This window comes from Mixophyes fleayi, chromosome 10 (assembly GCF_038048845.1).
Source record: "Mixophyes fleayi isolate aMixFle1 chromosome 10, aMixFle1.hap1, whole genome shotgun sequence".
Classification (NCBI taxonomy): domain Eukaryota; kingdom Metazoa; phylum Chordata; class Amphibia; order Anura; family Limnodynastidae; genus Mixophyes; species Mixophyes fleayi.
In genome coordinates this window covers 10570730-10597365 of record NC_134411.1, presented here as the reverse complement: position 1 = coordinate 10597365, position 26636 = coordinate 10570730, and the positions used below count along the sequence as shown (strand labels likewise).

The 26636-nt window shown below is 38.3% G+C and overlaps 2 protein-coding genes across 5 annotated transcripts in view; one reads left to right on the top strand and one right to left on the bottom strand.

Annotated features, from left to right (window-relative positions):
- LOC142104087 (uncharacterized) overlaps positions 1–22594 on the top strand; it is an 85693-nt gene extending 63099 nt beyond the window's left edge. The window contains exons 35-39 of the mRNA XM_075188561.1: positions 13665–13700; positions 15423–16571; positions 20104–20142; positions 21458–21563; positions 22096–22594. Coding sequence (XP_075044662.1) covers positions 13665–13700; positions 15423–16571; positions 20104–20142; positions 21458–21563; positions 22096–22297 — 1532 coding nt within the window. The 3' untranslated portion in view covers positions 22298–22594. The remainder of the gene's footprint in view (positions 1–13664; positions 13701–15422; positions 16572–20103; positions 20143–21457; positions 21564–22095) is intronic.
- A 2048-nt stretch (positions 22595–24642) lies between these two features.
- Positions 24643–26636, bottom strand: part of AP2A2 (adaptor related protein complex 2 subunit alpha 2) — a 90371-nt gene continuing 88377 nt past the window's right edge. For all 4 annotated transcript variants that reach the window (XM_075187849.1, XM_075187850.1, XM_075187851.1 and 1 more), the window contains 4 exons: positions 26038–26154; positions 25232–25301; positions 24962–25096; positions 24643–24818 (listed from right to left, as the gene is read on the bottom strand). In XM_075187849.1, the coding sequence (XP_075043950.1) occupies positions 24741–24818; positions 24962–25096; positions 25232–25301; positions 26038–26154 (400 nt within the window). In that variant the 3' untranslated portion in view covers positions 24643–24740. The remainder of the gene's footprint in view (positions 24819–24961; positions 25097–25231; positions 25302–26037; positions 26155–26636) is intronic.

The following is a 26636-nucleotide window of genomic DNA, read 5'->3' as shown; positions in this document are numbered from 1 at the left end:
CCATGTGCAAAGTCAAGCGCACTCACATTCATCCAATTCAAGCTCTGGCCATCTCTCAGGTATGTGATTTTTAGCCATATCACTTGCACAAGCTAAAGGGCAGGTGTAAGTGCCGATTGACAGTGAGGACGATCGCATATGCTTGCCAGAACGTGTGTTTGCAAAGAAGAGCATCTATAATATATATATATTATATATATATATATATATATATATATATATATATATATATATACACACACAAACACATTTGTGTTCTATGTATTTTTCTTTAATGATTATATTTTTAGCAGGTGTTACTGCATTTAATATTTTTTTATATGTGTGTTCTGATGGGACTTATATATATATATATATATGCATTGTGTATCCTGCATTGTCTACTTATACCCGTATTCAGATTAATTTGCAATTGTATAGGGGCGTACATTTTTTGCCCAATTTGAAAACCGCAAATTGCGTTCACTTTGCATTCTTTGATGAAGCAGGTCGATTATTTCTGTACTAGATCCAACTGTTAGGTTCATTTGTTCCCAAATTAAATAAACCTAATTTCCTAATTTTCTAACCTTCTTTTATAATGCAACTCCTCAATTCCATTTATTATTGAGGCTGTCCTCAATAATATAATAAAACTGCTAAGTTTTTTTTTATGTGCATCGACTCTTCCCTTCTTAGACAAGAAACAATAATTCAACAAGCAATAGGAAGGTAACTGTAACCCGTTTTGCTCTTCTAGCCAACATTGCATTACTATGGGGTGGTCTTCTGATCTTCACTGGGTAACGATTATAATACCAGATGAACAGGGTTTAACTAATTGATATTCAATTTTGAGACCCTGAAAAATGTACTGGTGCAGAATATAGCAAAGGTTCCCCTTGTGGCATTTATTGTGATAAATGTCTTTTCTGTGATATCTTGCATATGTCATGCTGAAGCCCCATCTGGGATCAGGCTAGGCTCTGTAACCGGGTTTGCAACCTCTTTCCCTTGTAAGTTTAGGATCAGATCTACATGACATTGTCATGTACTGTCCCCTGTGTCCACCATATACGTTAGAGGCTAACACCTAGAAGTTATTGTTCCAAGTTCCCATTTATCAACTTTATAATCATGTGCCAAAGTTTCTTGACCAAACCTAGAACTTCTAGCTGGTTTCCGGTACACGTGTTTAAATTGTTTGTTCTTGCGCACATTGTGTTTCAGTAAGTCTCAACATAAGAAAACAGGTTCCTATTGAGCAACATCACTGCAGATGATTGGCCAGTAGTTGCATGTCCTGAAGTATTGTGCACATATAGCAAGTTTATTTCATGTTGTAGAGGGAACTACTGGCTCTTTTGAATGTTTGGACAAACTTCTCTGGCAAGTCAATAGTAGATGGGTGATGAAGGGCAGACGTGAAGTACTTGATGCAATATATATATATATGGAACAGCCGGATAAAAAGTATGTGATTCCGCACAGGTTTCTTGGCCTTTATCCATTGTCTGTTGAGGGGCTGGCACGCTGGGGACAGGTACACCAGTGGCCAGACTGGCTTGACACAGTTCATTGCTGGTGCCTAGTTCAGTGGCCCTTCAGGACGGTACAAACTGCAAGGTAAGGGGTTTTCTAAAGTCTATTTACGTAGCAGCAGACACGTCTTTCAGACCCCTGCTTTCTTCACCGTGGGTCACGAGAGAAATCCATCAGAGTAGTGGACACAATGTTGCGAGCTAGGAAGCCGGCTTCTGACTGCATTTATCAGAGAGTGTGGTGTATCTACATCAGGTGCTGCGAGCGTCGCTCTTGCCACACGGGGGCTTTTCGACTTTCTAGACTCTTGGGGGTATATTTACTAAACTGCGGGTTTGACAAAGTGGAGATGTTGCCTATAGCAACCAATCGGATTCTAGCTTTGATTTATTTAGTACTTTCTACAAAATGACAGCTAGAATCCGATTGGTTGCTCCACTTTTTGAAACCCGCAGTTTAGTAATCTACCCCTTGGCCTTTCAACAAGATGGTGTGTCCGTGGGTCTTAGATTCAGCTCTCTGAGAGTCCATGTCTCGGCCCTCTTTGTTTATTTCCATAATAAGATTGTGGATCTGCCGGAAGTGAGGGCCATTCTTAATCGGATCTTTCATATCCAGCCTTACTTTCCGCCCACGGCTCCCTGGGATCTGAACTTTGCGCTAACTATGCTTCAGAATGCACCCTTTGAACCATTGAGCATGGTGGAGTTCAGGTTCATCATGTGGAAGGTGTTTTTTCTCTTGGCTATAGCATCTGCACGTAGAGTGTCAGAACTTGGAGCCCTTTCTTGCCACTTGCCCCATCTCATCTTCCATGATGATAGGCCTGGATCTTCGGGGCTCCAGTCCAAAAATTCTTGGATGTTGTTTGTGATCTTTGCATTTATGTCAAACAGACAAACTTCAGCCATTCAAAATATGATTCACTCTTTGCGGTGTTGGAGGCGCATAAGTGGGGATGGCCTGCTACTAAGTAGACCATCACTAGGTGGATAAAATATACCAATATGCAGGTCTATGTCACGGCAGATCAGCCTGTGCCTAGCCGTATTGCCACCCATTCCACCCGCTCAGTGGGTGCTTCTTGGGCTGCACAAAATGGGGTTTCAGCAGATCAGCTTTGCCAAACGGCCACCTGGCCCTCTGTCCATACCTTTACAAAGTTATACCAGTTTACTGGATGCCAGCTTTGACCGCAGTGTTTTGCGGGCCGAACTATCAGTGCGGTCCCTCCCTTTGAGGGCTGATTTAGAATGTCCCCATGGTACCACTGTCCCACAGATTGGATGAAAGGGAAAGGACAATTTTTATACCTACGATATATCCTTTTCTATGAGTCAATTTTGGGGACACCGCGTTCCCTCCCTTCTGCTCTTCTGCTATTTTATCGGTTGACTTCCCTTCCCTGAGGTTTTAAAAATACACTGAGGATGCAGAGGGTTGCAGAGGGGAGGAGTCTGTCTGTAGGTTAAACAAATTATTAACTGTTTAAGTGCCAACTCCTAACTCCTCTCATACAACCTATGGTAGCAGTGACCCCAGGTGGACTCAGAGAAAAGGATTTATTGTAAGTATAAAATCCTCTTTTCTCTGCCGTATATCATTCACAATACAGTGCTGCTACAATTTGCTACTATGATACTCCTTTCCAGTAATTACTGACAGTTTGTTAAGTGACCCATATTAATTTAGTAGTCTGCTGCTTTGATGCTGTGCAGTTCAAGACAGAAAAGGTCTTTCCCAGTCTCCAGACTGTCTGTGGAATCTGATTCATTTATGGTCACTTTGGGACATGGGACATTTTATGCTGTTCAGGTGGTTCTTTTGTGCGGTAGTGAGTTTTATCCAATTTGCACATTCTCTCTACATGAGCTCTTCTGTGACATTTTCTAAATTCCTTGTCTTTGAATCAGCAACTATTGGCATCATGTGAGGACTGCCCATAACCCATACAAGAGAGTAAATGTTTGAAAGACATTTCGTATGTTGCACATTCAAGTCCCTCTTGCTGCAACTCGAAGGCATCTTTTGCTGCTGGTTTCCTCCCAAACTCTAAAACCATACTGGTAGGTTAATTGGTTACAGACAAAATTTATTAGTGTCACACTACAGTACAATCTCCATCCATTGTGTCTCTCCAGTGCTGAGTGTGTTGCTTCTGATCCTCGTCGCCACTTTGGGTGGTGTTTACTGGATACCAAACAGAAAGTGCATAACACAAGATATTCATACACCTTCACAATATATGTATCCCTGGTGTCCACATCCGCTGGAACAAAGTAGTTCCTGTCAAGTACACAGCACTATCCATTCACAAATGTCACAAATCATGGCATTAGTAGCTCCTCTACGTGTTCAACAGCATAGGGCTACTTATGCTGTTAAAACTAGTTTGTACAGAAAACTGTTCAGTAGGTATGTCATATACCTTTGCTACATTCGCTTCAAGGTTAGGATAGGTTAACAGAAAGTTTCCAAATAAGAAGAGATGTCATCACTGTTGCTGGACATCCACCTGCATCTATAAGTATGTGGCAACTGCAAGTACAAGTTACCAGATTTTTGAATACCTTGGATCAGTGTCTAGCGTTTCCAGACACCCTGCATTTGTGTACCAGACCTCGACTGTGAACTCAACTTCTGTGTATTAGATCCTGACTTTAAACCTTGACCACTACTTAATGTTATCTGTGACTTCAGCACTGGATGTGAATATAACTGCTGATTATTCCTTGCTCTTGTTAATCAGATGTTGCCCTAAGATTGTGACCACTGACTCTGTGGTACCTTGTTGCCAGACTTTGCTGTGAGTTTTGTCTCTCAGGCTTGTGCGATAGCCTGAATGTGATGAGTGGGCTCACAGATTCTACGGTTAAAGGTATCTTTACAAGGTGATTTCTTGTTCCGGTCTTCTTCTCTCGGTCCAACTTGACTCAGCAGATTTGCAAGAACACCCACAATGACAGAGATGTAAGTATTGCACAGACTTAAATGAAAATCAATGCCAGAAAAGCAATTGGGCTAAATTGTCATTTTCATTTAACTAGCTTTTAGGTTATATATTGTTTAAAAAAGAACTGCAAAACACCTCCATAGTAATTGTGAAGATACCGGGTTTTCTGACCCAACGCTACCCACTTCACGCTGGCTGTCCACCCACTGGTGCCTTGCTACGCCAGGGAAGTCTACCCAGTACCTTCTAGAATTTGTATAGTCACTCAGGTAAATGCAGTTAGAAAGTAAAGAAATACATCTATTGTAATAAAAACAATCATTAGATAATTGTGTACACACAATAAATAAATGTCAGGCAGGTTTACCACATTATCTGTCCATTACCCCACTAGCTTAAGGAGTTACAGTCACCTGGCTGTCTGGACTTGATGACCCGTGGATCTGCCGATGTATTTCACTGGTAGAGAATAGCAACTTTAAAACCAGCCACCCTTCAACTTTCAGTCCCAGAATGAATATCTCCTTCCCCACTGGAGTGGCTCCTTATATCTTATATCTGATTTCCACAGTGTTTTCCCTTCCCTGGGCAAACCCCTGGGTCTATCCTTCTTAGCCATTGTTGAGTGCTGTATGAGGTGGTTGGAGGGGGAGTGGAGATAAGCTGTACGTCCACAGAAGATCCCCTGCTGAGCTCTAGACAAAATGTCTGAACTAGTCATGTTGAGAACAATGGATACTAATTGGCCTTACCCCTCACCTGTATCCTGCAACCTGATCCCTACCCATAACTCCCCTAGCTTCACTTTAAAGACAATGAATAACAAGCTCATTGCCACATCATCAATATACAATATACATATTTACAATGAGCTACAATGTCCCCTTATCCACATGCAATTAGACACTGCATTTGTACTCTATTGGGCTGGGGAACAAAAGCAAGTGCTATAAAAAGTACATGCTATAATACACATTTTGTGAGAAAAGAGGGAAAGGCTGGTTAGGGTGATATTAGTACCTTGTTGTTTCACCACAGTAATGATAATGGGTGTCGGGTTAAACAAAATTGCACATATGTCCTATCCAAGTGAAACCAGGAGACCAGCACTCCTGATAGAAAAAGCTTTTGTAATACATTTAAAATTAAAAGTGCTCCATTGTAACATTCATAGTAGCAAGTCAATTATATCATATTAGCAGCATTGAAATAATACACTTATCTTGAGATGGACAGTAGAGCATAGCTTATGGTAGTGAATGTCAATCGGAATTGTACCAAAAGGCCATTTCGGTGCTGCTAAAGCACCTTTCTCAAGGGCTGCTTAACAAAAATATATAGTGATATCACTATGAATTACTGGAACCAACATAGTAATGAACTTATTATTTTACCTATGCCAGATATTATATCTATTTAAACATCCATAGTGAATCCACAGATGTATGCTATAATAAAACTTTTTGATAAATACATAAGTGAATAAATGAAACCTCCTAACAATTTAATTTTTAAAAATGCCTGCAAATTAATTGATAAGCTGAACTCCTATGCAGGATAATAAAATAAGTCTAAAAACATCACAAATGTTATGAAATAGCAATCCCATAATTTCATAAATGTTATAAACACAGTTTGAGCCATAAAAAAATAAATCAAAACAGTATTCTTTTGGTGGTGCATGTGGTGAATGCTGTTAGATGAAAACTTGAACGCAATACACAAAAGTCTGCAAGCTTCCGTTAGTTAAAGTTAGGTTTTACCTAAGAACACTTTATATTACTAACTTCAAGATAATGTTCTCTGTGGTTAGACTATTATACAAGACTCCTGAATTCTTGGTAGGTCTCATGGACAAAGAAAACAATTCAAGAACAAGGCAAAATTGGGAGGATTTTGTAAGTAAATGGTTCGTGAAGGATTCCTTAAATTGTACTCAAAGTACAAAGTACAATTGTGAGAATATAATTCAAAACTTTTTCACTTATTATGTCAGTTCTATTCTAAAAGTATGTATAATTACACATTGCTTAGGTAATGTTATTCAGACAATAAATAAAGCTCCTTGTCTCCAGCTTAACAAATGTAAGTTTATGATAAAATGCAGCACATATACTTCAAAAATCTTGAGCCCCTACAAAATACATCTAAAAAGCGTTACCAATGTTCCTAAATGTTCATTTCATTATGATTGACATTTAAATCCAGACAATAATTCTGTATTATGAGTTGATTCTCAGGGTAAATCAAGATTATGTCCTTTGTGATAGCTTAGTAGTGCTCCTCAATTCCTCCGTTATTACGTTATTCAAAAGAAATAAAGGGGAGAGAAGGAGAATAACAATAGTGAAGTACCATTGGTACATTTATTCAAATCATAAATAAAATCAATTGCATTCACATTTTCGTTATAATAATGGTTCACTGAAATGTATCTTTCGCTCTTGTCTCTGACTTTTAGTCCTTTGTTGCCTTGTGGAGTGATGATAATTCACAGCTGTGTCTCTGATACACTACTAGGGAACTCCATGATGTCAGGGCTGATTGCCAGGTTACCTTGCTCTATTGTGATTAACTCTACGCGTTTCGTCATCAAGCATGACTTCATCAGGGAATGTTTCATACAGTGGGCAGCAGGTTTAAATCCAGTATTCGTCCAATGAAATGTTTGTTCTAACAGGTAGAGTAAATACAGTATTTAATTGTGACCATGTTGCTTCACACATTAGATTCACAGCCCATTAACGAGGCTGATGTTTTCAATAAAAACAATATAAACATACAGAAGACAATCTAAAAATGAGTAAATCGTTCCTAAAATTCCTTCAATTCTTCTAAAATATATATAAATTTCGATATTCATGAATATATATCTTCCTAGGGTGATTCCACAATCCAATTAGGTGCAATGGACTATAACGAGGCAGTTCGGTTCCATATGCTATCATATTACGAAACCTTATCAGTCATATGGCTCCCTTTATTAGACTTGGGTGGATCGGTCATCATTTGTTTGTACTTTAGATCGTGCATATACATACTGTAGATTTTCCTATATATACTATCCAAGGGAATTACTCCTGTTGAGTCACATGTCATCTTATCTTTAATGTGAAAGACTTCCTTAGTAGCCCTTGACATAAAAATTCTTCAGAGGGTTTTGTGGTCTTCATTTGAACAGTTCTGCAGGATAGACAGCTGTTACAAAAGTAGATACTCTTTTTGTTGGTTACTTCTGTTAGGCAGTTTTGTTTTTCTTTTTCAGTCTTCTACTCTGGTACAGAGTAGAAGACTCTGTACCAATTTCTGTTTAAAATCGGGGGCTTTCCTGAAAACAATCATTGCATGTCTTGGGAGCATTTTGGATAGGGTATCATCTTTTAGTAAGTGATGGCAACGCTTATTAATTATTTTCTTAATCTCTGGGGCTGAGTTGGAGCACTGCGCTATGAAGTGGCTGTTCCATAGGTTTTGCTGTTTTTCCACTTCTTTGGTTTTGTGTTTTAGAAGCTCCTCTTCACACATCCTCCGTTTTTTCTATTGCATCATCATTAGTCTTCTTGTCTTTTTCATCAAATCTTGATCTTAATATTGTGCTTTGTTCGTGGAAAGTGTCTATGTTGGAATAATTTCTCCTTAATCTGGTAAATTGTCGTAGAGGGATGTTCCTTAACCAGTTCTGATTATGATTATTGTGGTCAAAATATAACTGTTACAGTCCACAGGTTTAAAGTCAGTCATGGTCTCCACTTTATTATCTTTGATTGATATCTCCAAATCAAGAAATATGGCATGACTTTTACTAGTCACGGATGTGAATTCAAGATTTCTATCATTCTTATTCATGGTGTTGATAAAGTTTGAGAGGGATTCCTCATTCCCCCTCCACACAAAGATGACGTTATCTATAAATCTTCTCCAGAGGACCAAGTTCACAAACTAAAGATGGATCTGCCCAAATCTCTTCTTCCTCCCACCTGCTCATTAAGAAATTGGCATAACTTGGTGCAAAGTTGGTCCCCATCGCAGTGCCTCATGTCTGCAGAAAGTGGGGTGTTTTCAAACCAGAAATGATTATGGGTAAGGATGAACTAAATACTGTTAACGATTAAATCAATTTGATATAAAGGTAACTCTCCTTCTCTTTGCATGGAGAACCTCTGCTTTCTATTCCTTGTGCATGATTGATGCAGGTGTATAATGCCTTCACATCACAAGAAGAAATTTTCCTCCCATGTAATTTGATTGAGTAGATTCAGAATTTGTGTTGTGTCACTTATTTATGATTTCTAATTTTTCACCAATTCCTGAAGGAAATGGTCCATATATTCTAAAAGTGTTTTTTTTTGGGTGTGCTGTTGTAAGGAATTTAAGTTCTTTGTGTGTTAGTAATCCCCTCTCTGATCCTGTTTTCAGGGGTGCCTCCAATTCTTCCTGATATTCCTTCATTAGGTTCTTGGTGAATTTTTGATAGGAACCTATATCACAAATCAGATTGTAGGATTCTCTCAAGTAATCTGATTTTATTGCAACCGAGTAGTTGCATGATAGATCATCCAAGACTTGTTTTTTACTTTTCTTGTCAGGTTATTCCCTTTGATCATATATCATCTTCAACAACTTTCTGAGACTTTATGTAATTTTCTTTTATGAAAGTAGGATAAAATGTAGATGAGGGTTTTAGTTTAGTATGTTTGCAAATGGACTAGTGTTCTTGCTGTTTGTAGGAAATTGAATTGCTTACAAATAATTTTTTGAGTGTCAGATAACGTGCAAATTTGTGCACGTAATTGTTGATATGAAATTTGTCAATCTTAGTGAAAGAGGCAAATTTCAAACCTTTCTGAAGTAGCAAAACATGTCCTTTTGTTAATTCTAAGGATCTAAGGTTAAAAATTCCCTCCTATCATTTTTTCCTTTGCTCAAATTTTTGTTTTGTTTTTTAACTTTCTCCCTCCTCTTTTTCCTCTTCTGTAAAGGTATCAATTCTTCTTTTTAGTGTTGGTGTGTGATCTGCTGATTCATCATGTCCCTTACTGTCCTAACACTATACCTCCCTTCCGAATGGCCCTCACAGCAGCGCATCAGTACACCTCTAAATATTACCGTTCTATCCTTCTGCTTCAATCGAGATCTGTTGCTTTTAACATAAGGCATATACATTTTTGACCGGCTGCAATAATTGGTAGCTTTGATAATATCAAAGGGCCTGTTTCATTAAGGAAAGTTAAGTAAAAGAAAATGAGTAAGTAGTCTCCTGGAAAAAACCATGTTACAATGCAAGGGGTGCAGATTAGTTTTCTGTTTTGCACATAAGTTCAATACTGTCAGTTTTTTCATGTAGCACACAAATACTTGATAGCTTATTTGTACACTGAAATTTAACGTCGATATTTGCGTGCTACATGAAAAAACAGACAGTGTTTAATTTATGTGCAAAATAGAAAACTAATTTGCACCCCTTGCATTGTAGCATGGTTTTATCCAGGAGACTACTTACTCAATTTTTGTACTTATCTTAATGAATGAGGCCCAATATCTCCAGTTTGATATAGTCTATGACAGTTAACGGCTGATTTAGCTAAGGATCACCAGTGTAATAGTCTCTAATAAATACTCCCCAGTGATCAGAGTACTTGAATATTTATACACTTACACTTTACAGTCTCTGATAAGCAATAACTGAAGAAAAGTCTCCCATAATTCTTTGTTTATGGTTTTACTTCCATAGAAGAACAGAGTTGTTTAAGCTATAGCTGCGTTATTCAAACAAGCCGCAACGATTCATAATGAAGTTCCACTGCGACTTACCATGCCTAAGTTGATGTGGGAGCCCCGTCAAAGACCCACCTCCTCCACAAAGCTTTTTTTTTTCCTGTTCACCGGCAACCTAACCCTGCCCATGAATGGAGAAAGTTCTACCCGCATAGCCAGAGGCAGAACTAGGGAGCTGTGAGCCCTGGTGTAGGGGAAGGGGGGGAAGGAGGGAAGAGGGGTCCATAGTTTGCTTGGTCCCCCATTATCTCCATGGGCCCCGATGCACCACACCTGCTGCACCAATGGTAGATCTGCCACTGCGCAGATCTACCATTGCTATAGGCAACCCCTCTACTTTTTCAAACCTGCAGCTTAGTAAATATACCCCTAGGACCTGTATTTGTGTTATATTACAGTGCTTCCATATCAAGTACTACAGCACCATACCTCCCAGCATTCCTTATGCAAAATTGCAACATAATCTACAACCCCCTCCATTAATGCAGGCAATCCCCATTCTAATTGGCTATGTCCCTTTTGTCCGCAGTGCAAAAAGGGAATGTTTCTGATATACAAATGGAGGGGGTTTATTGCGTACCTTACTTGGTTAAGTCAACCAGTAAAGAGACTGAGCAGTTTTAATACTCCACTTTATAATGTCAGCTCTCCATACTCCATGTCTGAATTTTTAAAGTTACATCATTTATTTATAAGGCAGCTTCAAAAATCCACAGCACTATGCAGTGGGAAAGTAGAGGATGATGCTATTGTGTAGAGGAGGAACAGGCAAATTACTGGACATACAGGAAGCATAATGCTGTGCACAAGATATAATAAGCAGAGTAATGCACAAATGGACGAGGTGGGAGCAGCCAAGAATGAAGAGGGCAGTCTTCTTTCCTTTGGTTCTGAGTATATAATTCTCTGTACAATTACTATTCAGTGTGCTATAATGAATGGACAACCTTAACACTGGAACATGCTGGTGTCCAGTTCTCTTTTAACACTTCTCTTGTTCTTCTTAACCTCTAGGTTCTTGTTTCCTATAGGTACTCACCGCCAAAAAGCGACAGCCCACACAGCCTTCTTTTCCACTATTTGACACTTTCCTGGGTAACACAAGTCACCACCCTCAGCGGAAAGCTTCAACAACACACACTCCTCTGCCTTTTTTTCTTTTCACATAGATTTCACCCTGGTCTTCTCCTCTTTGAACATAACTCCCCTCTCTGGCCACACACACTTATTCCTTTCTATCAAAGTCCCAAATTTATTGATGCAGCAAAATACATTGTACAGTATTATATGTATCTTTGGTTTGTAGTATGATAGTTTAATATTATTGCTGTGCTAACAAGCTGTGTGTCAATGGTACATGTAATTACATGCAATTGTTTTATCCACCTTATTTGTGTGTTACACGCATAAACCATTTGACTGCAGAGAATACATATAAAAAAATATAGTCATCATACACATACTGATCAGCCACCACATTGAAACCACAAACATGTGAAGTAAATAACATTGATTGTCTTGTTACAATTGCACCTGTCAAAGGGTGGGATATATTAGACAGCAACTGAATAGTCAGTTCTTGAAGTTGATGTGTTGGAAGCAGGAAAAATGGGCTCGCTGCAGGATCTGAGCAACTTTGATAAGGGCCATTTTGTGATGACTAGGCCACTGGGTCAGAGCAGGTCTTGTGGGGTGTTCCCAATATGCAGTGGTTAGTACCTACCAAAAGTGATCCAGGGAAGGACAACCAGTGATCCGACAACATAGGTGTCTTATGTTGTAGCACACAACATGTGTGTCAAAACACATTTATGTGTGTGGTACACACACATAAATATACACACTTATTGCTCTTTATAAATTGTTTTCCAACTTAAAGACAACTGAAGTTTTGTCACACATTAACCAAGTGCATATACTAATATTTCCAAAATATTATTTTAAGATCATGCAACAAATATATTGCACAAAAAGTGACATGAATTAACTGCAGTATAAGTAGTGTTCGCAGTAGTAGCGATACTCTTATTTTGTATTCAGAAATTACACTACTTCGCAATCTTTTCTCATTTTGTAATGTTAAAGTTGCAATTACAGGTTCATTGGTATTACATGAATAGTCACCAAACTCAGAGGTCTATTTATTCAACTTTAATGATCATACTAATAACTGCAAGAATGAAGTATTTTTTCTAGTTAATTTGTGCTGATAACACCATCCTGATATGGCATTACCGGAATAAAATTTGGAGGAGGGTCCAGGAGATCCAGTCTATCTTGCTCATACTCAAAAGGAGCAAAGCAGGGGGCCTCAGGAGGGTAGACCAGCAATGCTGGGTACCCACCTCTGAGCCTTGGAGCAGCTGCACCCCATGCAGTACACACTTGCCACTGCATGGGTAACAATGCTAAAGGAAACTCCTTTTATGAATAGTGGGAAGTAATGCCAGCAAAAATGCCATTATTCACCACTAAGAGGGCTTTTCATCCTTTGATTAATAGAGAGGACTTTACTTTCGAATTATTACATGTTGACAAGTTTCAATAATTTATGTATTACAAATAAGTTATTTTACAAATTATTTTAAAATGTAATTATGAAACATTTAAGAAATCATTTAGAATTTTCACATAGGTAGTCTAATCTGGCATTGAGCGTTGCCTCATCTCCTCTCAGATACACTTCTCCCATGCTGATACTTCTATGGAATTCCCTAGAACATCTGATTAGACTCCGCCCAAACCCAACCTTGAAAACACACCGAGAACCCACCTCTTTACTAGAGCCTATCTTAATACCACCTGTAACTCACATTAATACTTTCACAATCTTACAATGTCAGTAATACCACATAAGGGTCACCGATATGGGTTTATCATATGGATTTAGATATCATAGATTTACAATTAGCACATGATTTAAAAGTGCAAGTCTCTTGAGCTAATTATCACATGATTAAAATGTTCAGTTCTCCTCTGTTTACAATTATCAAATGATTAGAAGATCCGGGTCTGCTTAGTTCAGAAATTATGACATGCCTTGAACTGTTTATATCTACAGAGTTTAAAATTATCACATTTTGAGAGTGTGGAATGATCACATGCTTAGAATGTCTTACCATTATCATATAAAAGGAATGTTTAGAATCATATGTATGGAATATGGATTGATAGGCCAAGGTCATATTTTAAACAAAAAGCAGGAAGTATTGAATGTACAGCTATAACAGTAGGGCATAATTTCCTATTTAGTAGATCAGATTTATGTATTCCCTGGTTCAAAATTTCTAAGTGGTGATATAATGTAATATAGTGTAATATTAGTGTGGCTAAATTATACAAGGATATCTTTTATACATCTATTCTTTTTAACCATCTAGAAGTTCATAAATAGCAAACTCTTTTTCTCTTATAGGTACAGGAACCTATCAGTCAAGTTCAATTACATCAGGTATGTTAAACACTATCTCTACAAATAGAGTTTGGCCTAATAATTTGGTCTAAATCCAAAAATCCCAACTGTAGTGTCATGGTTAATATTGACAACTTTCTATGGTACTTTAATTATTGTTCTTCAAAGTATTCATCTATATTAGAACAGCCCACAACGACGGTGTAAGCACCTTTATGATGCCATGTCAAGTGTTGCCACCAAATTTGGAAGAGGCAGCCATTCTGATGACAGCAAATATTCATCTGAATGCAGCCTATCAATTCAATAGAAACTAATAATATCACCATTTTTTTATATAGTGAGGGCAGCACTGTGGCTTAGTGGTTAGCACTTCTTCCTCACAGCGCTGGGATCAAGAGTTCAATTCCCGACCATGGCCTTATCTGTGTGGAGTTTGTATGCTCTCCCCGTGTTTGCGTGGGTTTCCTCCAGCCGCTCAGATTACCTCCCACACTCCTAATACATACTAGTAGGTTAATTGGCTGCTATCAAATTGACCCGTCTGTGTGTATGTTAGGGAATTTAGACTGTAAGCTCCAAACCAGTGACTGATGTGAGCGAGTTCTCTGTACACTGTTGCGGAATTAATGGTGCTATATAAATAACCGATGATGATTTTAGTAAGATGAATGGATTGGTATTGCTTGCTATGTTTGTTGGCTTAATGACATTTTCTTATTGGGTCTTTTCATGCAGCATTACAATTTACATTTTAAGCCAAATATTACACAATATTTCACCAATACTGTGTATTGAGATTTGCAGGCAGTTTTTACATATATAACATGTAAACTTCTACTGGTTTCTCACAATACCTGCTAGTGTTTCTCCTCCTCTTTTATTGACAATACACTTTGCCATGTGACAGACATGGATACTAAACCATTTAAAGTACTTAGAATCAATAAAAAGTACAATAAATTACTCATCTATCTATATCTCTCTATCTCTCTCTCTATATATATATATATATATATATATATATATATATATATATATATATATATATATATATATATATATATATATATATAGCGCAACTAATTCCACAGCACTGTACAGAGAACTCACATCAGTCCCTGCCCCAATAGCTTACAGTCTAAATTCCCTAACACACACAGAGACAGACTAGGGTCAATCTGATAACAGCCAATTTACCTACTAGTATGTTTTTGGACTGTGGGAGGAAACCGGAGCTCCCAGGGAAACCCACGCAAACACGGGGAGAACATACAAACTCCACACAGGTAAGACCATGGTCAGGAATCAAACTCATGATCCCAGTGCTGTGAGACAGAAGTGCAAACCACTAAGCCACCATGTTGCATCAGCAGTGGGTTTTCAGTTCTCTGAAATGCAAATATCTATTTGTGAACTGGCTGATTACAAATCATGTTAGTTGTAAGAAAAAAAACCAAAAAACAAACTACCATTTTTGATCTGCCTTGCTGCATGACATAATGCAGTTGCATTAACACAAACCATAAAAGTTACAGTGACAAGTGCTCATCACTCTGTGCTGTAATCAAATTAGCCCAATTCAAGCTGGTGCTTTCCAGCTGAAGCCAACCATGACTTGGCAGCTGCACGCTGCCATGTTCATGCCGTGGCTTATGCATGAATCACCTATGTAAATTAGTTTCATCATACATGGATTTCAGGATTTTTTTTTATCATATTCAAACTGACGCATGCTAATTGCCGTTTTGTTTTCTGCAGCATCCACAGTGCAAAGCAGTCCTAAAATAACCACATCATCAACTACCATACCTATTACACCCACACCATTACCCATAACCGTGCCAATTACAGGGTTTTACCCAATGACTACCCCACCTACTACCACACAAACGACATCAACTCCTGTTCCTACTACTAGCACCACAACCCCATTAACTACCACACCAATTCACACCACTACACCTACTCCAATACCAACAACCCCTGTTCCTACTATCAACACCACAACACCATTTACTACTACACCAATTCCTATCTCTACATCCACACTAACTCCAATACCAACAACCCCTGTTTCTACTAATACATCACCCATAACAGAGCCAATTACAGGGTTTTACCCAATGACTACCCCACCTACTACCACACAAACGACATCAACTCCTCTTCCTACTACTAGCACCACAACCCCATTAACTACCACACCAATTCACACCACTACACCTACTCCAATACCAACAACCCCTGTTCCTACTACCAACACCACAACACCATTTACTACTACACCAATTCCTATCTCTACATCCACACTAACTCCAATACCAACAACCCCTGTTTCTACTAATACATCACCCATAACAGAGCCAATTACAGGGTTTTACCCAATGACTACCCCACCTACTACCACACAAACGACATCAACTCCTCTTCCTACTACTAGCACCACAACCCCATTAACTACCACACCAATTCACACCACTACACCTACTCCAATACCAACAACCCCTGTTCCTACTACCAACACCACCACCCCATTAACTACCACACCAATTCACACCACTACACCTACTCCAATACCAACAACCCCTGTTCCAACTACCAACACCACAACACCATTTACTACTACACCAATTCCTATCTTCACATCCACACTAACTCCAATACCAACATACCCTGGTCCCTTAACTACTAGCACCACAACCCCATTAACACCAATTCACACCACACCTACTCCAATACCAACAACCCCTGTTCCTACAACAAACACCACAACCCCACTAACTACCACACCAATTCCTACCTTTACATCCACACTAACTCCAGTATCAAATACCCCTGTTCCGCTCACTACTATTAGCAGTACAACACCAATTCCTACTACAACATTCATACTAACTCCAATACCAGGTACCCTTATTACCCCCACTACTACTAGCAGCACAACCCCATTAACTACCACACAAATTCCTACAAAAACTTCCACACAAACTACATTGTCAACAATATATGTTCCTCCAAACACCACACATATTCCCAACACTTCTTTCACCTCAAAAACCACACTATCTTCCACTGTAACCACACCAATCCCACCCACAACTAGTAACACTACAATTCCATTAACTATAACAACCACACCACTCACCACATCGCCTTTAACAACTACTGTAACAAGATCATCCCCAATTACCAATCACACAGGTAAGAATATTTTATGTAGTGTAATTAAAGGGACTACAGACAACTTATTATGCTAAAATAAAAAATTATATATAATTATTAAATGTGAAAGTTAGATGTATGATGTTCTAAAGCAATAAAGAGCAGGTGGCAGTGTACAGGTTCTAAAATCCTAATCAAACATTTAATAGATATCGGATATCCATATGTTGTGCTGACCCAGTGATAACAGACCTGTATTTCTATACCAGTCCATCAGATATTGGATCAGGATATTAGAATCTGTACACTATCAATACCTCTTTATTGCGGTGATTGATGTACTTGAGATTATAGGGGCTGAATATGCTCAATCCAGGCCACTCTAACAGTATATGAAAATCATAACTAACATTCTGAGCGCAGATTTTGTGTTGTAGTCAAAATAAAAGTATCATCTAAAGACAGAAAAGGAAGACACAAATATCACGTGAACTTCTTGAAGACCAAACAAAAAACGGAGATTCACACAATAATCAATATGGAGCTTCACCCACCCTCATTGGAATCTGTCAAATTAGCTGCACCATGGCATGACAGCAATTATCCCAAGCACATCAAAATAGGCAATTCATACAAAGTAAAATTTTCTTTTCAGAATGGTAGATACCTATTTACACCTTTCAGTTTAGACAGCTACGCGGTTATTTCACAACATAGATATATCATTAAAGGGATTATCCATCTTCAAGTTACTCATTAATTGGCTTGTACATGTCCTATTACACCTTTTACAAAATACATTGCTTACATTTTATAGCCTTGGCATTCTATAGCCTTATATTTTCTACCCTTTTTTTTTAATATCTTTATTGGTGACATTGCAAATGTTATTGAAGAGAAAGTATATTTTTTGCAGATAACACAAAGATATGCAAGAGGGTAGACACACAAGGAGGAGTAAAACAAATGCTTGATGATCTAGGTAGACTAGAGGAATGGTAAAGAGAGTGGCAACTAGTTTGTCAAAAATGCAAAATCAAGTACTTCAGTAACCCACAGGCTAAATAAAGTATTAATGGCACTATAATGGAGGAAAGGCATATAGGAGTCACTATTTTAGGTGGCTTAGGTAAGCAATGAGGGAGGCAAGTCAGATGCTTGGTTGCATAGGGAGAGAAATCAGTAGCAGAAAGAAAGTAATAATGCCACTCTATAGGTCATTGGTATGGCCTCATCTAGAATACCGTGTCCAGTTCTGAAGGCTATATCTCCAGAAGGATATAAATACACTACGAGACTGTACAAAGAGGTGCATGGTCTACAGAACAAAACTTACCCAGACAGACTAAAAGATCTTAATACATATCTAGTTTAGAGCAGAGAAGAGAAAGGGGGACATGATAGAAACTTTCAAATATATCAAGGTGCAGGAGGGAAACATTCTACAAAAGAAAGTATTAGAACACGAGGACATGAACTGAAACTGGAGGGAAGTAGGTTTAGAGGAAATTTGAGGAAAAATTACTTCACAGAAAGGGTAGTGGATAACTGGAATAGCCTCCTATCATAGGTGATAGAGGCTAACACAGTAGAGCAATTTAAACATGGTTGAGACACAAGAATATCCTTACAATGAACTAAAGGATCAAATAGGGTTTGAGGTTACAATAGCTTAAAATATGGGCAGCCTAGATGGGCCAAGTGGTTTTTTTTCTGCCGTCAAATTCCATGTTTCTATGTTACCCAGCATTGCAGGGGATATTTCGGTTGCAGGACTGAGGTAATGGGCCAGTTCCGCCTCTGGCCAAACACACCATCATCTCCTATGAGCAATCAAACACCACACTAAAATGGGGCTCTTCAGCGTTCATCTCCTATGAACATAGATCAATCGCAGTAAAGCACAAGTGAGCCTACACCAAATATACTTAGAAGAACAGAGCGGTGGGGGCGCGCACACTGGTGTCCTCAGATAATTTCGTACTGTACCACAGAGCAACAAAAATAATCAACTTTACCGGTTTATATAACAACGCTTACAAATATAGAAAACCTGATTTAAAGCAATGTATATCACTATACAATTCATTTGTGGTAGAATAACAGCCATCTAATAAATGTCTTTGTTCCCAAAAAGGAGGATGCAAAAGTTGCATTAAGAGCATGATCTTTGCATTATTTATAGATTTTCTGGCCTTTTAACAGTTATATGTTCTCCACATTACAATCCCATTATTTTCCTTAAGGAGAAGCTGAGACACGTAATGTTTACAACGTATGCTCATTTAGTAACAATCCAAATTATATATATAGTTATTCATGTCCTAAGGATGGGCCTATTTTTTCCCCTCAGTTGAGATTTTTTTTTTAGAGAGAATGTCATCAAGTAAGCCAGCTTCACTCAGGACGAGATGTGGAACAGTCCAACTGCCAACGACATGAACTATTCTATTCATTTGCATAGCAGTGATGACCACGATTCTGGGGGGACTGTCTCACAGCCAGGACTTTCTCTGGACGGATTGTTGGGAGGTTTTTGTCATGTCACAGCTGTGAGCAAATGCCACACAGCAACACACGGGTGTTTTGCGGTGAGGGGCGTAATGATGGTCTAGTGATTCAGATCACTCCTCCCTTCTTAAAGTGTCCTGAGTACAATAATTGTAATATTGGGAGGTATGGAATATACCTTATGGATTGATTGATACCAAACACTGACATGAACAACAAAAAAAATGCAGTGTGGGTAGTAATCAATATAAAATAAAAATAAAAAGAATTGTCCACAAAGCAAATATAGGCTAAAAAGAAAAATAGACATCTAGAGCATGGGGAAGCAAATGGTTTATCTCCAGGTATAGTGAGTGCCCCAATAGGGTAATAGTCAGAAGTTGCTCAAGTCTGATGTAAAGTATCACTTTGTTGCATTGATTTATTTTCATATCAAGGCAGGGAAAGTCATTTAGAATTCTGAGAAATAGAGCGGGGCACATGGTGAAACAGATAATGCACCCAGTGTACCAGATTTTATGTTAATGTGCACAGACTTGCTTCTAATGGAAAAATGCTATTTTGTCTTGTAATTATTTTGTCTGGATGATGAGCAGATTGGACTGTTCCTAAGGATAACAAGCTAGATCAGTTATGGTATGCACATGAAAATTATGAACACAGTATTTTGTTATGCTCAAGAACTATTAGAATGAGCTACAGTGTGGATAACACAAACTTTATGCTTGATCAACATTAACAAAACATTGTCATTTTCTTCCTACAGCTCACGATACGGTTTCATCTCAAGCGACATCCAAACCACGTTAGTACTCTCTCTTATACTTATCAGAGTGTTCTTACTGAAAAATTTTTTACGTGCAAACCTTGCATAATCCCTTTTATTAAGCTACAGCGCCAATGAGTTTTTGAACTTTGGTGCATTTTACCATATAACTGTGAGGCAGTCAGTAGAACTAAACTCACCATCCTTTAGATCAGAGGTGTAACGTCCGAGTCCCCACTTGAAGATTTGACCCATTTTTCGGGCTTCCCCGATTGTTAGATAAGCAACACATTCTATTGGGAACTACCGGTACCTCTTTTTGGATCCCAGAATAATGGCACATTGATACTTGCACTATGCAGGATATAACAGACAATTGATTCAGTGATCTGTTCAAAAAGCCTCAAAAGGTTTACAGTGCATAAGCTGGGCACAATTATTTACAAGGCAGCCAAAATGTGTAGGCTTATTTACACCCAACCACTTTTTTTTTGCACTTTACACATTAATAAATGCATGAAGTGCGTTATAAACAGGTCAAATAAAAGTAAATGGTGCCTGTCCCACCATTACGTTCCAAAATCTTAATGCTACAATTTTGTAACACCACCACCTCATGAGGTAACGCAATGGCTTGCATTAGTAAAAAGAAAAAACACACGAAATATTAAAAACATATCACTAAAATGCATCTAAAGCATTTATTCAAGCTTTTATTCATTTTCCCAGAGCATGTTTGTGAATAAGGATGCCAATTTTCACCTCTAGTAGCCTACTAGTGAGCTGAACATGCTCACTATTACTCCATTGCATCCATAACTTATGGGTGGTTTTCGGGATTTGTCCGTGTGTTAATGTTGGTACAGGAAGAAAACGTAGATAAGAGGTGGTAGAAACTAGCTCAGGAATGAGTACATGTAGGCTAAGAAGCAAGCGCTAACGGCTGTGTCGATCAGACAGCCCGGCAGAGGTAAGACGACATACCTCAGATGCCCAAGCACTGGCAAAAGGGCAATGGTAAAAATATCAAAAGGCCAGGCAGAGTTCACGCAAATACAGCATAGATTACTGCCCAAGTAGAAGTCAGAGGAGGCAGCAATCAGTGGTGGTAAAGTTCCAGGCAGAGGTCAGGGCATGAGGCAGTCAGCAATAGTCAAGGTCCAGGTGGGTGACAAATAGTGAGTCAGGTTCCAATCAAAGCAGAGATCAGGGCAACCATAAAGCAGTAATGTCCAGAAACAAGCTACACCTACAAAACAGGCAGTGAAAGGGACAACCACCTGCACTACATTGTGCAGGCATAATATAAAGTGATTGTTTGTTTCTTGTTTTAATACTTGCCAATATTTTCCAGCAACCAAGTGCAGTCCCCACACATACAATCAGACTATTACCAAGGATAATTGCTCTGTTGACGTGCCACTGGCTAAGTGTCAAGGCTTCTGCGAGTCTGAATCATGGTAAGAAACAAAATTAGAAGACATTTGTGGATAAATTGACGCTCATTAGCATAGTACCAGCATGACCTGTACACTTTGTACCCTATAAAACCAAGCAAGTCATATTTGTCAGTAAGGTCAATAATCCAAGACTAGATTTAATTGCAGTTTAGCTGACCAAGTATTGTGGCAGCTTCCTGCCATGTAATTAAATAAAAGTAAGCCCAGTCAAATAATCTGTTACTGTTTACATGTATTTGAAATTGCTCTTGCTTTATCTGCATTAAGCAGAATTTCATATGCCATCCGAACATGGGACAGGGGGAGGGAGAGAGAGAGAACACCATTGAGGTGCAAAAACAGAAAAACTTCCAGTGGGGTGAAAAAAGGGAAGAGAGATGAGAATGTTTCAGTCTACGGCGAGCCACGTGTTGTATGACTGTGGTATACAAGTGTGTGGGTGTTTTGGGAGAAGTTATAGATACATTGTGTTAAGCCAACAAGAATAGTAATGCCAATTATTGCCCTATATGTAATTTGTTTTGTTTTCTAGGTATCAAGATGGGTTTGAAGCAGTTGAAGGAAGGTGCACTTGCTGCATGCCTCTGCAAAGCTCTGTTACGGTGAAGCCTGTAGAGCTATTATGTCCCAACTCAGCCACTTCGATCATTGTCCACATCAAGATCTTCACAGAGTGTGTATGCCACTACCATAGGTGTCCCATTCTTAGTAAAACAGGAGTTGAAAGCGTCTAACAGAATATCTAAGCATGACAAGATTCTCACCCAATCTTCTAAGGATGGTGGGGTCTCTACATGAAATTATCCTTTTGTCAAAAGCTGATATACTTGCATAACAAAAACTCTTTATTTGTATGAATCATCAAAGAAATGTTGCTTCAAATTAAATTTCCATTGTTTAAAACTAATTTATAGAACTTTATTTCCTGCCTGTACAATACTATTTTCTTTAAAAAGTCAGTTGTAAAGAAGATACTTAAGAAAATTATTTTAATACAACCATTAAATGACTTAACACTACATTTTTACCACATGGAAGAAAAAGAAAGACTCCAGGAAAATGTTAATAGAATCCTAGATATCAGATTGCTTTCTACCACATGTTGGCAAAAATGTAAAATAGTATTTTATTCAGCACAATAAAAATTTGTATTTTTCCTACTAATAAAGTTTTGTCATGCACAAGACTCTTGTGTTCTATGGATTTTTAAAGGCAGCTTTCAAGCACGTTTACATTATCTGAAATGTCTTCAAACTTTAATTGCAAAGTACAAATAGAACATAAGCAATCAAATTAGATCTCATTATTCTAATGTGTTCTGAAATGACAACACCAAATATCAAATTGGGTAAAGGTTACAGCAAGTGTGTAATCTGTACCAAATATGTAAATAAAACACATTCAAAGGCTAATCAGTCTTATTTCCACTCACCCACTCCATGTAGCCTCTGTGACCTTCAACTCCCCCTGCATCCCTCAACTTTGCTACCCACTTAACCCTCTCCTCCTGCACAAACTTCACTCCACAGGCCTTCGTGGTACTGATTTTTTTTCCTGGGTCCCTTCCTATCTCTCCTTCTGTTTGTACCTCTAGCTCCTTATCTCCCTTCACCTGTTAGGGGCCTACAAGGCTTTTTTCCTCTGCACACCTTCTCCCTTGGTAAACTAATCCGTTTCCTCAGTCTCCGGTAGCACCTCTTTGGTGAGGACAGCCATATTTTCCTCTATCCCCTCTTCCTTTATGCTATCTAGCAGTAAGGGAAGAAAGGTGGTGAGTAATTTTAGAGAGTCTACAAATCCTTTACTAAACTGTTCTTACTATGGACAACACTACACACTCTCCCTGTTCCTCATGTTCCCTACCTAGGTGTTATTTTTGACTCCATACACTCCATTTCCCATATCCAAGCACTTGTCCAAGCCTGTCACTTCCACCTCTGAATAAACAGGGTAAGACCCTTTCTTACCTTGATGCTTGTGTGGTTAGGTCATCAGTTATTAAAACAAACTAATATAAGTGGTGATTCTCCGATTCTGGTGTATAATTAGCAAGTGGTAGTACATCAACTTTTCTCACAGCAATTTAGGCACAATGCTGAAAATTATTCGTGAATGATAACTCAACCCAAAGACCAACATTTTTTTATAAAGCCATGTTCATTCCTGTGTTTCCACTGAAGTGCAGTTTGCAAAAGGGATGATGTCCTTCCTCTACATCACCAATAACAAAAAACCACAGAATACAACCTGCAGTTAATAGCTTGGACTTGCACGCTCATTTAGACACAGCCTTTTTGTGGACTGAATCATTTTAATCAAAATGTAGCCAATTAGGAAACCATGCCTCTGAATATTAGTCATGCCTCAGGAATGTCACCAGTTCCCAATGAATCCATCCACACAATGGTTGCCCTTACTGTGCGTATGTGATAGGTAGTCTTTACTAGATCTGTATGAGCCATTCGCTATTTAATGATGTAATGAATATAAACAACAATACAAAGGACACTGTGCCTTAAAGTGAAACAATTGGCATTGATCCAGTGTTTGATTCCCTCAATCTGTACAGAGCATTCTGTAACGTTGGATCCCGCAAACGTATCACTTGAATTATGAAGCTTTGTGCTTCTATACACTAGTATATATTTATATTTAGTAGTGAGATAACATTTAGACTAGATCATACACTGATTATTTTACATTTGATTTACTTTGCCATTGCATACAATGTGTAGTTATATCAATACAGCCTATGTGTGAACAGTTTCTAAAGACCAAAACAAGAGGTAGAACCAAGTGTTTGTTTTCTCTAACTGGATCAACCTGTCTCCAAGGAATGTTTTGGGGGAATAACCTCTCCAAATCACAGGCAGATTAACCAATGTATGAACTAAATGAATACAATTCCTAAATTAACAAACATGCTTACAGTGCTTTTCCAATGATACCAGCACACTGACATGAGAACATTCTGTAATACTTAAATGATACCATAAAAAAAAATAAAAAAGACTTTGCCTTATAGATATGTCATTATATTGATAAAGTCTCTGAATGAGATGAACAACAGCTAAACACACAAGGTGTAGGGAATATTTATTTTCACTGAGATGATAAGGAACTGGCAGTAATGGAAGATCACTAAGACACAGGTTTTGGGGCCAAAATGATTTAGGTTTAAAACTGCTCAGAAAGCAGATCACACAATCTCTGGGAAACCTCTTCTTTACTTGTTCGAATGGTGAGCCGGTACATCTGTGAAGGACAGAAGAAAAGAATTAGTCCTGTACAATGACACAGACAGCGAGAGAGAGAGGCGCACACAGACAGAATTCCAATGGTACAATACCATTAAAGAAGGAAAAGAGCAGTCTACTCTTCCATGAAATATTTCTCACCTGCGCCTGCACATTTGGTTCGAGGCGAAGCAGACATCCCACTTGTCGAGATTTTGTTTGGATGATTCCAGCTGCCACATAATTGGACGGGTTTGGATCAACATTTTCCAAGAGAGCAGGGCCAAATCCAATGAGCTGAAAAATGTAACAAAAAAAACCTAACCAACCAGTTTATAGATGTTCTTACAAAATACGTCAGTGAACACTTTGAGAACAGGAAATACATTAAAGAAAGTTAAAGTACTATAGCCAGTACTATTAAGTACTAACCTTTGCCTTTGTGATCTCCGAATCCATTGGCTGTTTCGCCTTGAAAATGTTCTGGACCTCTTGTTTTGGGCTGTGGATAAAAATACAAATTATTGTACTCTGCTACACACAGGTTGCATCTAACAATTAGCTCAACAAATACCACATCTGCCACTATCTCCATATAGCAACATGTGTTTAACTGTGTCCTGTTCTTCATCTACTAAAGAAATACAACAGTACATACACATATATGCATGGTCACATATTCGAAAAAGCCACTGCAACCAATGAAATTTTAAAATCTAAACCAAATCACTGGCGCACCGTACGGGGTTAATTGTTAGAATAGCTTAAAAAGATACCCAATGGCAACAATAATATGAACAAATGTGTAAATGCACTTAAACTCTGGCTAGTAACGCTGCTGTCAAGGCTGCGTAGCCTTAAATAGTGACCGAAAATGTATAGCAATAGACAGCGCATAAAATGTTTACTTTTTAGCATCGTGTTGATCTGACTAGTCTCTGCGCTGTCTATTGCTATACATTTTCAACCAATGAAATTTATAGCATTTAGGAAAATGGTGACACATTTTTAGATTTGTGTTGCAGGAAACTTTGTTTACTGAACTTGTTTGTTTGAAAAAACAGCACCTAACAGCTATTATGAATCTGCCTTAATGTGCTTTGCCTATTTCTCACACTCTTGACAACATGTGCTGCTGATTTAAACAAACTATTACGTTTTATGAGACTATTGCCAAAACACAAGAAAATATATGTTCCAGATTGTTTGTTTTTAATAGGTCATTCATTTCCCATTACCTGCTGAGCTGCTTCCAACGCTGAAAGAAGTCTTGACCCTCCATCTCAGTGGGCTGAAAGAACTTGTTCAGGGTAATCGGCAGCTTTACAGAGAAATTCTGGAAGGTCCCCCCATACCTGTAGCAAATGCAAAAAACAAAACAAACAGAAAAAAAAAAAGACGTAATGATGCATGAAAACAAACACCGGAGGGAAGTTACAGGAAAGAAATCAGAAGGAGATAGCAGATTATTCCAGCATGGTGTAACACTTTGGGTAGTTTATTAAAGGTTGTGACTTGCTCAGCTGTTGTGGGTTAAACAATTCCCTTCCATTTGTTAATGTGATTGTGTACATAATATGTACGTGTTTATCACAATAAATAACTTTCATAGTATAAACGGCAGCTATCCAGACATTCCGAGACCAGTATAAACATATTGCAACTCAAACTGCTCACAAGACTTGTCATTTCCTAGCAAAAAGATAAACGGTTTTGTTTAAATTAAAACAAAAAAATATAAAGTGGAGTGCAGTTTTGTCATTATCCTCCAATATCAAAGCGTTTAATATATCAAACAGAATAAAAAATATTTCACTCTTTAGTTTTCTTACCCAAA